The 16,245-nt window shown below is 45.0% G+C and overlaps 1 protein-coding gene across 1 annotated transcript in view; it reads left to right on the plus strand.

Moving 5' to 3' along the window:
- Positions 1-16,245, plus strand: part of T265_13594 (hypothetical protein) — a gene marked incomplete at both ends in the record, with an annotated part of 44,878 nt that overhangs the window by 18,683 nt on the left and 9,950 nt on the right. Inside the window, 4 exons of the mRNA XM_009169616.1 lie at positions 1,900-1,999; positions 4,469-4,624; positions 15,078-15,220; positions 15,348-15,623. Coding sequence (XP_009167880.1) covers positions 1,900-1,999; positions 4,469-4,624; positions 15,078-15,220; positions 15,348-15,623 — 675 coding nt within the window. The remainder of the gene's footprint in view (positions 1-1,899; positions 2,000-4,468; positions 4,625-15,077; positions 15,221-15,347; positions 15,624-16,245) is intronic.

The following is a 16,245-nucleotide window of genomic DNA, read 5'->3' on the forward strand; positions in this document are numbered from 1 at the left end:
AGCGAGTTGTGAAGCGTCTCCTGCCGTCTGTCAGCAAGCACTTTACGGAGCAAGATTTGTCAACCTCTACGTACGCGTTGAAGTGGTTCATGCAGTGTTTTCTAGATCGAGTAAGTTTATATATATATATATATATATATATATATATATATAATGTTTGAAAGTTTTTGTTTCATTGTTCAATTTGGGACACTTCACATCAATTTGTTTCTAAGCGTACGACGCTGTTTCTCAGTAACAGCAGTTGCCGTGATTCGATCATGCTCACATTTTTCCTCTTAACGCGGGCTTTAAGGATGTCGGGACATGAGCCCCCATTGGTATTGTGGATACGCACTCTTTACTTGTGTCTCTGAGGGCGTTCTCACTTTCCGCCGTTGTAGAATAACGGTGCCGTTGGTCCCGCAATTTTGGACCATACCCTGTACCCCCTTACTGTTACGCGGTTCTCACAGAGTAGATACGTGACTTACTAATCTGACATTGCCGTCTTATCATGCTGCAAGGTAAGGTTACGTAAGTAGGTGGCCAGACTAAGCATCATTAGTTTCTTTAACTTTAGGGTACTACCATGAGTAAATGTTCACCCAGACGTTCGAAAATTGCCGTCATAGAACCGCTAGGCAATCTTTGTTTTGCTCAATAACTTATTCAGGAGATTGTTAGATCCGGTCTGTTTAACCGATTGTGATCAGTTCACACACTCGGCGTCGTATAGCGTATATTTTGATCCAGACTTACACCTATGGCTGCTCTTCCACCATCGTAGTTAGTGGTTTGGTTAAGGCGTATGAATCTTCGATCTCCTAATTCCCTCCAAACAAACTAGATCTAGTGGGAAGTACACTTGGAACAAGTATCAGCGTTTCGTTAAACGCTGTCTTGTATAAGAAACACGATCAGCTGAAGCTGACGTGCTCAAAAACTGAAATCCTACCAAGCAAGGTTGAATGACGGATGACACGACACATTTTGCGATATCTTAACCTCGACTCTAGTCACCGACTTGAAACAGGTGAGTTGTTTAAATAGAGTGAAAACGATGTTGACCAGACACTAGTTAGTTGGTTTCTCTGAGTCACCTGGTCTATACCGGAGTAGCCAATTGGTTTGCTTCAACCGTTTTTGTGCACATAGTCGGGGCTATTTTATTTGATCAGCAGCGCCTTGCTTATCGCTGAAATCTTGTGGCTTGGATTACGCAACAAGATTCGAAAGCAACTGGCCGGGTCAATCCGGTTTTCAAATGTCTAACTGTTGGCGGTGCAGAATCACGATTTGACCTCTGACCCAAAGACTTCAACTTTTTGTTGGTATATTAGCCGCACGTCTAACGTCCGCGACCAAGAAAAGTAGGAGAAATGTCAACATATCGCAGCAATTTTATCAGCTCCAATTAATGCGGTCTCTTAAAATTTCAGGGTGGATAAATAGACGCACTAGTCTCTAGCATTTCGCACGGTCACTAGTTGATTGACAATACTCCGACACCTGCCTTACCCTTATGACAAAGTAGGTCGTGCCATGCGAAATGGACAATCCAGAGCAATCCTGGATGTCTCATTGTATATCCCAAGTCAGTTTGAATATCTCCTTGGTCGTACCAACGACCGAATAGCCGATGCCTTTTGCTTCGAACACGTGCCTCAAATGACGCTCGACAATTTCTGCGCGCATAATGACGCCAGAGGGGATACGAGATAATTGTGAATTTTACTCGTGCTACTTGATAAAAATGGCACGTATTTTAATCTTCCGAAGTCGGCATTAAGCGATCCCCCCTGCATGCAGAATTCATGTCTGCAAATCCTGCCTATTCGTTGTATTACATCCCGATTCACTGTTATCGATTTGTATGGGGGATTCTTTTCTAAGGACGGACGTTTCCAACTTTTGCAGCTCCCCGTTTCCCTGGTCCTTCGTTTGTGGGATATTTTCCTTCTCGAGGGAGAGAAAATTCTGATTGCAATGGCCTACAATATTTTGAAAATGCACAAAAGTATGTTCTCATTGTGTGGTTTTGCCTACTTGATACTTAGATGTTATCGTTAGTGTTATCGTCAATGCTACTATTATGGCTCAAAAGACAACACTTTCTTCACTCTGTGTGCCGTGTATGCAAATAAATCGTAATTGAGGACAGACTCCAATTCAGTGGTAGATTGTTCGCTAACGGCTTTCGGTCTGTATACTTCATCTAAGTGGACTAGCTAATCGACCGAGTGGAGAATTCGCCAGCTTTAGCTGTTGCACTAGTGCAAGTAGGCTAAGGACGCGTTACCATTTCCACCAAATTCTCAAGGTCATGACACTTTTACCAGCCTACGTGATGTTTGGAGGGTCGTCTATCACACAGCGCTTTTTGTCGAGTAACATACCAAGTGCTTAGGTTTCGAATGCGGTGAGATCACAATGTGGTTAGAAAGCATAAGAACCTCGATCGACTGACTTAACCGTGCTATGGAGTGTCTGAATCCGACCCCCGAACTTGGACGCTCAACTTGTGGAGAGATTGTCCTCACCCAGTAGTTTACTTGCTGACGCTTCGGCGTCATGATCACCAATTTCAACCAACACATCCCTGTAGTTCCACTGCGGCTGAAATTAGAATTTTTCACCTTCCGTATATGAGCTGTCGCAATCAGTTTCCGTACTTTCCTGTTCCATGTATGTCGTTCTCATGATGAATGAATGAAACGGTGACAACGAAAACCATCGCATTTTGTACACCCTTCATACCGCGTCCGAGAGTAAGAACGTTCGATCTCCGCACTTATTGGTTTCTTCATGGCCTTCTCAGACTGTTTAGTCAGACTGCTGATCATGACTTCATATTGTTCATTACCGTTCTCTGCTGCATTGGTGTTCTTGATGCTTATCTTCCGGGCTTTCATTCACCATCTTCGGACCACCGAAAAACGTGATGTCCAATTGCGTTGTCTGAAATAATCGAGTATTGTTCTGACCTCAGTGCTGCGTGCGATGTGGTTGGGAGAAGTTCCTTGGGGAACATGCCGTTTCTGACTTCAGACTACCAACCGTGTTTTCTGCCATTAGTATCTCTGAATCAATATGCTCCTTTTTCCCTTTCCTGCGTTCCACAGAAGTTTTTAGTCTCTGTTGAGAAAACTAGACTTTAGTCGCCATTGAATCAGTGTTTGTATGCCAAGTAACTCCCGCCTACTAACTACGTGTTTGTTCGAGTGAAAGCGGCGTGCGGACGACTGTGCTACAACTTGACTAATGCGTCGACAATTTGTTGCTGCTTGTTGCATCTCCTGTCGTTCGTCCGGTTCACTGCAAAGAACACGTAGGTTTTCGACTGATGCACTCATCTGCATAGCAACTTGGTTTTCATGAGAGCCTTGCCTGGAACCCAGCTTAATCTCCTGTTTATGATGTTCTTATTTAACTTCAATTTCGTGCAGTTTGGTTTCGAATAAAGCATAAAGTTAATGAAAACTCGGGGACTGGGCCTATTTGATAAGCCCGAGGAGTTTCCAGCAGCCTTGTGAGTAGTGTGTTGTGCCAAAATGTAATGATGTTGGCACAGTATAAACAGCTTGCCCAGTATGCGAGATGGCGGTGAAGTCACTTTTTCCCTCGTCGGAATCGACGATACACTCAGGGGCTCAAACACGCTCAATCTTACGTGTGACAGATGTGAAAGGAATAAAGGATAGGTGTAAAATAACTGTACGTCCACATGGGCTCATGATTTTCTACGTGCATATGGCCAGATTGCATGGTTTTGAATTGATACTCACGGGTATAGCAAATTTCAAACCAATTTTCCCTGGTTCCGAGTGAACTGATTGGAACCACGATGATGATAATGATGAAATGCTTAACTACCGTGCATTCGCTCGCAACGCTCCACAAAACCACGTCAAGTGATATATTACTGTCATGGCGCTGAATGTATGAGGCCATGTCCTATACAGATATGTGTACATGGGAGTCGAATCGATTAAGACGGTGGGACATTCCTATTTGGTGGGATGGAACATAGTTGAGCCGCAGTATTGGACCTAATAGTCATTACTTAGTCACAGGCTTTCGTTACAACTGACTAGGATATTTGATTGTTCTCGAGTGACTCAACGCTGCTCTTAGCGCGCACTCTGAAAAGTCGTGATGAAGTTTTGTTATAGTGTAAATTCAGTTTTCGTCTCCTGAGAGACACAAGTTCGGGTTTTGTCTCAGCAAACGGAAAAGGGAGTGAGACTAGATGCGTCTTTCTAACAGTTGACAAATCCCGATAATTTCTTCATACGATTGAGAAAGCGCCGTGCTTTATTTTTTCATGCTCACAAGTTACGTGATAGGAATCTATCGTTTAGTGTGCATGAGGGACCTTGCTGTTCCATACCTTCGAGATCAAAAGCTGTAGTTTTGCCATTCCAGTTTCATCAGCTCAGCAACGTAGATTGACTATTTTCAAACAGTAATTTTGCTTCTTTTGTAGAGCGCCTGCTTCGCATGGACCAAGCGCAGCTCACGTGCTTTTTTCAGGATGAGCTGGTAAAAGATTTCCAGTTTGACGACGATACTGTCATTGAGTCACTGAAGGATTGTTTGGAACAGCTGCGGCGAAGTAAACTGGACCAACCACCACCGCCAAGTAGGTTTTTTGTTCTCAAAACAAACACCTAAACGACACTGACCAGTCAATGCTTTGGCTCTATTGTAGCTGTTGAACTTTTTGCCGTTTCCGTAAAAAATCCGGATCTGTTGCTTCCAGTTAACCGCATACTACCCACGACGGTTAGGACGGACTAGATATCTAGGCTTGAGCGATATGGTGTCAACGGCTTTTTTTAGCTCTGTATCTTGTTCGAAGTTTAGTTTTGGTATTGAATCTACCTACATACGTAGCCTGTTTTCATTGTATCTAAACTAAGCTGACACTTGACTTATTTTCCGTGCGATTGTGGTACAAAGAAATCGCTAACGCATAACTGTCGTACCGCAAGTGGTTTCTAGCATCGTTCTAGTGAGCCTACTGCCAGCTGGGCTTCTCCTGATTGGCGTAAGTCCGATAATGTTGTCTCTCCGTTTCCTCAGCTGCTTGCTCGTTACGGTGAACTCGTTAGGACTGACCAAAAGGTTTGTTCGAACAAGGAATCAGCATGTTCGCTTGTGCTGCTCATCTGTACAACCAGACATCTCGACAGTGGAAATCTAGTGTTTATTATGGGGTTGGGTAGCCTAAGTGGGGTGAAACCGTGCCTTTAAAAAAAGCTTTTACTGTCATCGCGGCCTGTGATGACCACCCTTTGGAAATGCAAACAGTGCTCTTTGTTCGGAGGCTATTCTTCCGTGAATCAAGTTTTCTCATTAACTGAACGCCTGCCTCGCTTTTTTCGCTTGGTTCAGTTACTTTGTCACAGTCAAGTAAACCTAGTATCGTTTATCATCAACCTTCCTAATGAGCTTACGAATGAATTCAATCACTTTATAGTAAACACTTTCCAAAATGTTTTGCGTCGGAAGTTGCCGGTTATTGGGGTTTTCGTATGCTCCACTTCTACCAGCAGTAAATCAGAACAAGGACTGTTAAAAACCGAATCTGGTGCAACTGCACTTGCACCCGTGGGGCGTAGCACTATTTCATATTCCCACCCACACGTGCGTATGTGTTTGCCAAAATTGGTACTAGTTCGAAACAGTGAAAATCGTACTGTGACTCAGTCTCATCTGTGCAAGCTGGAACAGAACACTAAGGTAAACCAACTTTAACCGTGAAACTAGCGCCGTATACACGTAAGCGTATGTTCTCTGGAGTTGAGACACCATGGCCACTGTGCTCATAATTTACATGCTCCGCTCTGATAGAAGAGCAACCACCTCGCGGTTGAGTGGTCTTGGTCTCGAGGTGGTCTTCGTGAGAAAGTTTGCGTCTACCTCAGTTAAGAAATTAGAATTATGAGAAAGACAATTTCAAAGAAAACCCTACTACCCGCTGCCTCGCGGGTCATGCTTTTCAGTCGGAGGCTAGAGGCATAGTTCTTGAACAAAACCCTACATCCTCCTACTGCCTTGTGGGTCAGACTTGGATCAGGGGCTCAAGGTATGGTGCCTCAACCAACCCCCATCCTTGACCTTGGCAACCGGGAAGTATCATTTCTCCACATAGTTTTTTGTCCCCCCAACCCCTTCCCACCACAAGCAAGCGTCGCTGCCTCACTCGATTGTGCCTTATGCGCCGCACTGCCTATTAACACTAAACAAAATAACATCTTTCTGACTCAACGAGATCATTCCTACATTGCCGCTTTCAACGTCCATCCGTGTCAAATTGGCCAAAAGGCAATGCTCGATGAGACATTGTACCCCCTTAAAATTGATATGTGCTGTTTCCCCGAAACTCGCATGCAAGACCTAAGCGTGATTATGCATATAAAAATCCAAAGAACGAACCCAGCTCTTTGACATTTCTTTTTCCGTGTGTCCGGTCATCCAGAAACGATGATTCGTAGAATATATGGCGTGGAAGTTGCACCCAATTCCAGAACTGAATGCCATTTGCTGGATTTAATCCCACTGAACAGTCGTCTTTGCGCTGTCCGCTTATCCTGCTCAATCAAGCTCAAGGCCTCTCGACATGAAAGCGTTACCTTACCTGTTTGTCGCCTTATGCCCAACGGACTGAAGTTCTGACACTGAGAAGGATGCTTTCTATCGAGAGCTATCTGAGCTTGTTCGACGCGACGAGAGCACTGGTATTGTGATCTTTGCAGGCGATTTGGACGCTCAAGTAGGTCGTCTGGGCTCCTTGGAATCACATTTGGGTGGTCGATTCGGAGTCGATGCTCGTCGCTCAGTCAACTGAGGGCGACTCTTTCAGTTGTGTGCTGATCATGAACTGTTCCTTGGCAGTACGAACTTTCAGCAGAAGCGTTCGCATTGCGTAACCTGGCGACCACCAAATACAGATCAACCGTGGACCCGGTTGTATCACTTGTTCATCAGCCACCGGTGGAGAGCCACAATTCAAGACTGCCGTTCCTTCTTGGGCATACAATTTGATTCCGATTACGTTATAGTGCGCGCACGTCTGAGAGTTTGTTTCCCTTTAAGTGACTAAGAAACATGTTAATTCACCATCTCCGAAGAACTGCCACAGTTCAACAGTATCTCTCTGAGCTAGCTCAACAATTCTCGTTGGTACTGGTACTGTACCGGTAGTGTATTGGTGGGGAGCACCTGAATGAAGCAATGTATTTTAGGAGCTATGCTAGCAGCGTTCGCTGCTGCCTGTCTGCATTCTCCGATTCTATCACAGGACCACTGGATATCGTCGAGATCGCTAGTCTTGCTTGATGCCAGGAAATCCACACCAACAGGCACCTGGTACGACGACGCACGCAAATCCCTCAAACATCAAATAGTAAAGAACCCGAAAGCTCCGGTGCGCTTGAGTTCACCACGTCAAGTGGTCAGGCAAGGCTTTTCTCTTTACCCTTACCTTTTCATTATCGTCATTGATACGATTATGGAAGACTCACCACCAGCATCTAACGGCTGTGGAGTCGAAGTACTCCCGGGGTGTTCGCTCACAGGTATTGATTGCGCAGATGACGTAGCTCTTCTTAGGTCTGATGCCGTGGTAATGCAAACAATATTAAATAATCTAAATAATTCTACCTCACGGTTCGGCATACTCTTCATAACTGCAAAGTGTTACTGCAAGACTGGGTGGCCTCGAACCCTAAACTCATGCTTGCGGGTGAGCTGATTGAGGTAGTAGACAAATTTGTCCACCTGGGAAGCTGTATCAGTCCCGGTGGTCTCGCGATAGATTATATTTCCATCACGATGGGAAGCCCAGTGCAGCTTTTGTGAACCTGCGTCACCTGTGTCGTAGGCATGACATCAGCGTATCCGTCATGGATCGGATCTACAACGCCGCTTTGCGCTGCATATTATTTTACGGGTCGAATACCTAGTCACTGCGTGCTGATGACATCAAAAAAAAAACATCCAGTGTTTGACCACCGACGTCTCCGGAGTATTGCCGAGTCTGGTGGAGACATCGCATCAGTAATACTGAAGTACGCACGATGGTTGAACTGGTCACATTCCATAGGTCTAGCTTTCTTGATCACCTGCTCCGTATGGTAGTCGTTCGACTTTATCGAACAACTCTTTTCGCACAAACACGCGAAGGAACCAAGGAAGGTCACATAATGATCTGGCAGCGAATTACGAAAGCCATTACCAGCAAACTCATTTGCGCTGGTCATTGCCCTCATCCTGGGGACCTCGGGTCGGGACACATAAGTGATTAGAGGCATTATCAGACATGTCCCAGTGGATCTCGCAGTGGCAGTCGTACATCCAAGCTGTTGCCTTCCATGTATAACCTCCCTCAATCTCCACTGTTAAAAGTCCACTGACACCCACCAATTATATCGGCTACCGTCTGCAGTCCGTAGCTTCCTGCCCCACCTCTCCAAATAATCAGTGAACGAAAGTGTGGAAGCTAGAGTCACAGCAAGTATGCGGTTGTTACAGCTAACGATGATGAAGACCGCTAGATGTGCATAATGGCAAGAATACAACTGAATGATTCTTACAATGTGAGCATACGCGTACATCATGGTGCTCTTCTCATTTTATGCAGTTAAGATTCTTGAACGTACCTTGTACATATACACCTTCCACCTGATAGCTCTCCCAGTTTTTGGAGATGGGAGCTTGTGTCTTCTAAGTGAAACAGGTTCCAATTGCCAACCTAAAATATCTTCCCCGCAGGTGCGACCGTTGTTTCTGTTCTCTCCGACATGTCTTTATCACTCATAGTTATTGATGGACAAGATGGCAGTCTTCGTGTTTCCGACCATGGAACCCATGCACTAAAAGCACGCTACATTTGTACAGACAGAAAAATCAAACTTCTTTATGAATGGCTTCTGCTAGAAGTTAGTGGGTACAAAAACCAACCGGAAAGGGTGATAAAATATTCGCTACTAAAAACGCTGGTTTGGAACGTGCCGACGGAGTCACTTGGACAAAGGTAGAGTAGTTAAGAAGTATCGTTGACCTACCCGCAGGCGGATGCAGCACCGTCTGTGGTAGTTTGTCAGTTATCCTGTCTCTTGAACGAGGAGTAAGCTTTGGGTGCTCCGTGCTGTCCAAACATCCAAATGTCTGTCTAGCCTCCAGTTCTTACTTTATCCACACCAAGTGCTCACTGTTTTTTTCTTTGATTATATCTAGGCTTCCAAGCTCAAGGCCTCTCGACATGAAAGCGTTACCTGTTTGTAGTGTCGCCTTATGCCCAACGGACTGAAGTTCTGACACTGAGAAGGATGCTTTCTATCGAGAGCTATCTGAGCTTGTTCGACGAGCAAGGAGCACTGGTATTGTGATCTTTGCAGGCGATTTGGACGCTCAAGTAGGTCGTCTGGGCTCCTTGGAATCACATTTGGGTGGTCGATTCGGAGTCGATGCTCGTCGCTCAGTCAACTGAGGGCGACTCTTTCAGTTGTGTGCTGATCATGAACTGTTCCTTGGCAGTACGAACTTTCAGCAGAAGCGTTCGCATTGCGTAACCTGGCGACCACCAAATACAGATCAACCGTGGACCCGGTTGTATCACTTGTTCATCAGCCACCGGTGGAGAGCCACAATTCAAGACTGCCGTTCCTTCTTGGGCATACAATTTGATTCCGATTACGTTATAGTGCGCGCACGTCTGAGAGTTTGTTTCCCTTTAAGTGACTAAGAAACATGTTAATTCACCATCTCCGAAGAACTGCCACAGTTCAACAGTATCTCTCTGAGCTAGCTCAACAATTCTCGTTGGTACTGGTACTGTACCGGTAGTGTATTGGTGGGGAGCACCTGAATGAAGCAATGTATTTTAGGAGCTATGCTAGCAGCGTTCGCTGCTGCCTGTCTGCATTCTCCGATTCTATCACAGGACCACTGGATATCGTCGAGATCGCTAGTCTTGCTTGATGCCAGGAAATCCACACCAACAGGCAGGCGGTACGACGACGCACGCAAATCCCTCAAACATCAAATAGTAAAGAACCCGAAAGCTCCGGTGCGCTTGAGTTCACCACGTCAAGTGGTCAGGCAAGGCTTTTCTCTTTACCCTTACCTTTTCATTATCGTCATTGATACGATTATGGAAGACTCACCACCAGCATCTAACGGCTGTGGAGTCGAAGTACTCCCGGGGTGTTCGCTCACAGGTATTGATTGCGCAGATGACGTAGCTCTTCTTAGGTCTGATGCCGTGGTAATGCAAACAATATTAAATAATCTAAATAATTCTACCTCACGGTTCGGCATACTCTTCATAACTGCAAAGTGTTACTGCAAGACTGGGTGGCCTCGAACCCTAAACTCATGCTTGCGGGTGAGCTGATTGAGGTAGTAGACAAATTTGTCCACCTGGGAAGCTGTATCAGTCCCGGTGGTCTCGCGATAGATTATATTTCCATCACGATGGGAAGCCCAGTGGCTCAGATTCGCATTTTTTTCGAGTGCATATGGAAGCAAGTTCATATTTTCGACAGCGACCCGGTCGATTTCCGAAGCTGAAGCTCAGCGTCAGTCCACGTGTTTTTATTCATTCTCTCACGCGGCTGACAAACGTGTAGTTGAACGGCCACTGCCACTCTCCACAGGCTATTGAATCTTGTACTTTGTTGACCTCAGTAACCTTTCTTGCGCAGTAATGATTAGCCTGATGCATAATACTGCTTTATTGTTCCTGTGGTAACTTGCTGCTGATAGCAATCCGATTTCCTGAGGAGCTTCTCCCTCACACTATCATTCTCTCTTTTGGGCTCGGTAGTCTTATGTGAATTTGTAGAAGGATGCCCTGTTGGTACGTTTGTCGTTTGAGCCGCTACTGGCTGACAGTGCGTCACTGAAGGCATGATTTCTTCGGAAACAGAAATATGGTCTTTGGCGGAGGAAACCAAAGACTGTTGAATATCTCGTGGGAAATCGCGAAACACACCTCATGTGCCTCTGTAGGTGTTCTTTGGTCTCTTGCAACCTGCCAATCATACAAGGCAGACAGCACCCAATTTACCGCTTGCCAGTGTCAAGCAAAGCCATTGCTGATTTGTTATACGGCCTGCCATGCATGAACGCCCGACCTTTATCTACCTGACTAAATGTACAAGTGAAAAGCAGTCTCCTGTTTCCCTTCCCTGTGGTATTTTCTACACCGATCCTACTAGGTTTCTTACCTTTTACGCATCGTGAAATGTAAAAATATCAATTCAGAGTCTTCCAGGGGAATGAAAATATGGCATACGCTTTCATGAAAATGAATGCCAATAAGCATGACGCTCGTATTGGTTCCTGTGTGGAAAGACCCCCCACCCCGAGGGGAAGCGTGCCGAAAATCGGACTATGTAAATAGTTTACACAGGTTTTTGCCAAACAACACGACAACCACAGTGTTCATCTGGCCGAACACGAATGGGAACAGCCTCAAGGTCTGACGTAGGCTTTAAATAGCATTAATCACTGAGTCAAGGTAGTATCGGTATAAGCTAGTTCTATGGTATTGTGCCAGTTAGTTATACTTGGTACCGAACTGTCCTGTTGGGTCATCCCCAACACCTCTGTAGAAAACTTGATATAATTGGGTTATAAACTGCCACGTCTTCGCACATGCACTGATTTGTGTTCATCCATTTTTGTTATAAGCTTTATTACGTACTACTTACTGAGTACTCTTCAGTCGATTAAGGGGAAGATACCAAACGGCAATTTCGATACACTGTTGGTACCGTATGTTGTGCTGAAAACAATCGAATCGCGTACAGTGAAATCCACGGTTATAATATTGGCCATTCTGCAAAAAGCAGTTGCGTGACGCGCGAATTTAGTTACAATAATTGAAGAACGCCTGTATTAAGGAGCACAGAAAACATGTTTTTTGTTAAAAATTGATTCCGAACCTGTAAAAACTACATCAAAAGCAACGAGAGTACGAAACGTGACAAAGTGTACCGAAAACCATGCAGATTTATAACATTGACGCGGAATAGCGAACGCGCGGGAAACATGAGATCCTGACGACCACATATCAGGCTCTTGAACCATCACTGAGTTTTTCTTTGTAGTGATGTGCACACATAATCATTAATCACAGCAAACGATGGGAGAGGAGCTCTGCCTTCCTAACCAATATAGTCCTAACATGGTTCGCCACCGCAGGTCCTTGGTCAAAGTTTCCAGTTTGTCTCTTTGTTCATCATCTGTAGCGTACCATGTATATTGTATCTGTCATACTATGTTGTATTGAGTGACCCTACATTTCATTTTATTGTACTATCATATTATGTTCTGTTGTTTTCATATTTCATGTGTGGATCTGCAGACGTTCTGCCTTAACACTGCACATTCCATAGTGTGAAGCCTACAATGCTAGTCGTAACTAGCATTGTACAGGTCATGTTGATCACTGGCTGTCACTGGTTAGCTATGTTTGTGCCACGCGTGCGTCTTGCGAGTGGTGAACCCCTTCCGCATACACTGTGGGTTCCAAATATTTAGTTATTATGATCTGATTTGACAGTTATGGGCCATCAGTTGGACATGTAAGTTGATGTCCTGGGACCTGCCCCCTCCTGTCCACTCTCCAGTCTTACTCTTTCGTGTGGACACCGGGTTAATGCCATTCAGTTGGTTGTACATGCAGCGCAGCCGAAATCGCATGCGACTACCCACTGGGATACATGCGAACGGCTGAATATGACAGGCAAATCCGGAAACGGTTTCAATCCCGCCACCTACCAGAACTTCACGATATTTGTGCACGTGTTAGTCATTAGTTTACTCTTGCTGTGGATTTTACTACCTGTCCCTGCACTTAGATACAATAGGGCTCGTCCCATTGCAATGACCACTTGTAGATGCTGTCTCTTTCGTTGACTTTCACATAAACAGGAACTTTTGATCCATCCATTCTTATTCACATTTAGTAGTGTAACTATAAGCAGATAACTTAAGCTTTGGCCTCTATTCCACTGGTTATGTAGTTGATTTTAGGTCGGCACACTCCACACGTTGTTGACCCCGCATTTGGTATGCATCGATTGCAGCTTCGTCACCGAAACACATAAATAATTCACTACTGGCTGTCTTTCAGCAAGCACAGCATTGATGCTCATCCCCTGATTGGCACTGATTCGTCACACACCAGGAACATGCTTATTGTTGTAAGCTGTGCATTCGTTCTGCATCTAATAGAAACCCCCGTTACACTACCTTACAGTCCTTGGTGCATAGTCTGTGGCTCAGATTCGCATTTTTTTCGAGTGCATATGGAAGCAAGTTCATATTTTCGACAGCGACCCGGTCGATTTCCGAAGCTGAAGCTCAGCGTCAGTCCACGTGTTGTTATTCATTCTCTCACGCGGCTGACAAACGTGTAGTTGAACGGCCACTGCCACACTCCACAGGCTATTCAATATTGTACTTTGTTGACCTCAGTAACCTTTCTTACGCAGTAATGATTAGCCTGATGCATAATACTGCTTTATTGTTCCTGTGGTAACTTGCTGCTGATAGCAATCCGATTTCCTGAGGAGCTTCTCCCTCACACTATCATTCTCTCTTTTGGGCTCGGTAGTCTTATGTGAATTTGTAGAAGGATGCCCTGTTGGTACGTTTGTCGTTTGAGCCGCTACTGGCTGACAGTGCGTCACTGAAGGCATGATTTCTTCGGAAACAGAAATATGGTCTTTGGCGGAGGAAACCAAAGACTGTTGAATATCTCGTGGGAAATCGCGAAACACACCTCATGTGCCTCTGTAGGTGTTCTTTGGTCTCTTGCAACCTGCCAATCATACAAGGCAGACAGCACCCAATTTACCGCTTGCCGGTGTCAAGCAGAGCCATTGCTGATTTGTTATACGGCCTGCCATGCATGAATGCCCGACCTTTATCTACCTGACTGAATGTACAAGTGAAAAGCAGTCTCCTGTTTCCTTTCCCTGTGGTATTTTCTACACCGATCCTACTAGGTTTCTTACCTTTTACGCATCGTGAAATGTCGTAAAAATATCAATTCAGAGTCTTCCAGGGGAATGAAAATATGGCATACGCTTTCATGAAAATGAATGCCAATAAGCATGACGCTCGTATTGGTTCCTGTGTGGAAAGACCCCCCACCCCGAGGGGAAGCGTGCCGAAAATCGGACTATGTAAATAGTTTACACAGGTTTTTGCCAAACAACACGACAACCACAGTGTTCAGCTGGCCGAACACGAATGGGAACAGCCTCAAGGTCTGACGTAGGCTTTAAATGGCATTAATCACTGAGTCAAGGTAGTATCGGTATAAGCTAGTTCTATGGTATTGTGCCAGTTAGTTATACTTGGTACCGAACTGTCCTGTTGGGTCATCCCCAACACCTCTGTAGAAAACTTGATATAATTGGGTTATAAACTGCCACGTCTTCGCACATGCACTGATTTGTGTTCATCCATTTTTGTTATAAGCTTTATTACGTACTACTTACTAAGTACTCTTCAGTCGATTAAGGGGAAGATACCAAACGGCAATTTCGATACACTGTTGGTACCGTATGTTGTGACATGAGATCCTGACGACCACATATCAGGCTCTTGAACCATCACTGAGTTTTTCTTTGTAGTGATGTGCACACATAATCATTAATCACAGCAAACGATGGGAGAGGAGCTCTGCTTGAGACACCCATCTTTCGTAAGACTATTTCACCACCTTTCAGCCATCGTTCATAAATGGATGGTTGAATGCATTATATTTTACCCTGTTTTTTACGCCCGTGTTTTTTCACTCTATTCACCAGTGGCTTTGTGATTGATAATCAACTATTAGTTCGGCAATGAAGGGTTACTCTTTTAGTAAGCAATATGTGGTTTCATCACGGTTTGTGATAATTTTGGTGCTTTTTAGGCCAGACCTGAGTAGCCCCATCTAAAATCTTAACGAATTGTGTTTCAGGAGATAGACTGGTTAACCAATTGACGTACTTTAATGTGGTCTCGAAAAATGAACCCGGGTGACCTTGCTCTATATGGTTTGCTTTTTCTTTGCCGCTTCTTAGCGATAGATATGCTTCCTCGACGTTCGATTGGGTCTCCTGGAGCCGAACTGGTCTGGCAAAGCCAACCGCTGTTTTCTCCCAGGGATCTTGGTAGAACACCAGCGTTGGAAGCGAACAAGTTAGTTTCAGAGAGTGGGAGTCTGGTGAGTAGATTTACCCATTACATCGCCAGTTTTATCCTTTTTCTTCGCAGTCTAAATTACACAGCGATTTGGCTGTCATAATTCGCACCAAAGAAATCATAACTTGATGTCCTCTCCGCGTTCATAGAAATCTGTATCTCGACGGTCTGGCCCTTCAAGGTCTGTGATAACGACCCAAAAACAACGCAGCAAACAATCACCCAGTCTCACCTCATCTCCTGGAATGGCAACCTCAGCTTCCATTCTTACCATGAAGGCTATGTCCAATCGCAGTCGTGGAACCCAAGTGACTGTCACTCAAAAGACCGTCGAAGACACACCTTCCAGTCCAGCCAGTTCGGTTTCCCGCACATCCCGTGGTGCCGGTCGGTCGGAATCGCAGCTTATTAAAGTATCCAGACCAGTACGTTGTTACTTTTTTGAGCATAAAGCTTTACGGCGACTTCCTGGCGTAAAACTTTTCACTTGCTCCAGCCCGTCCTTCGTCGGACGAAGCTATTTTGTAGGATGGTGGTCTCAATGCTCGTCGATGCTCGAGGCTTTGGGTAAACCGCTCATAAGCGAATTCCGGCCGACACTGGACAAATTGTCTTTATGCAACTTTATACTCCAGTATTGTCATGAAACCAGTTGCACTCATTTTCCATGCGGGACACCAGCTGCTGATAGGAAACGCAGAGGCAATGTGGTAAATTATGTCTGATGAAATACGACCTCAGTAAACAACTGAAGCTTTTGTGGTCCAACCACTCTGTACCACTGTCATTCTCCCCACTGTAATAATCCATGACACTAGTGAGCTGTTCCCCCTAGCCTGGTTAGAGCAAACCCGATACAGTTGTAATTGTACGTGGGCTTAGTCCTTAAAAAATCTGTGAGAACAATGATGTAGGTGTGTGTTTGCGTGATTTTTTCTGTGGGGGAAATGCATTGCTTCAATGTCTTGATCGCTTCCAACGTCGGCAGGCAGGTCATAAATCCTCTCCCGATAATGATATACTGAGAAAACGACCGTGGTGCTGCCA

Source organism: Opisthorchis viverrini (assembly GCF_000715545.1).
Source record: "Opisthorchis viverrini unplaced genomic scaffold opera_v5_82, whole genome shotgun sequence".
NCBI classification, from domain to species: Eukaryota; Metazoa; Platyhelminthes; class Trematoda; order Opisthorchiida; family Opisthorchiidae; genus Opisthorchis; species Opisthorchis viverrini.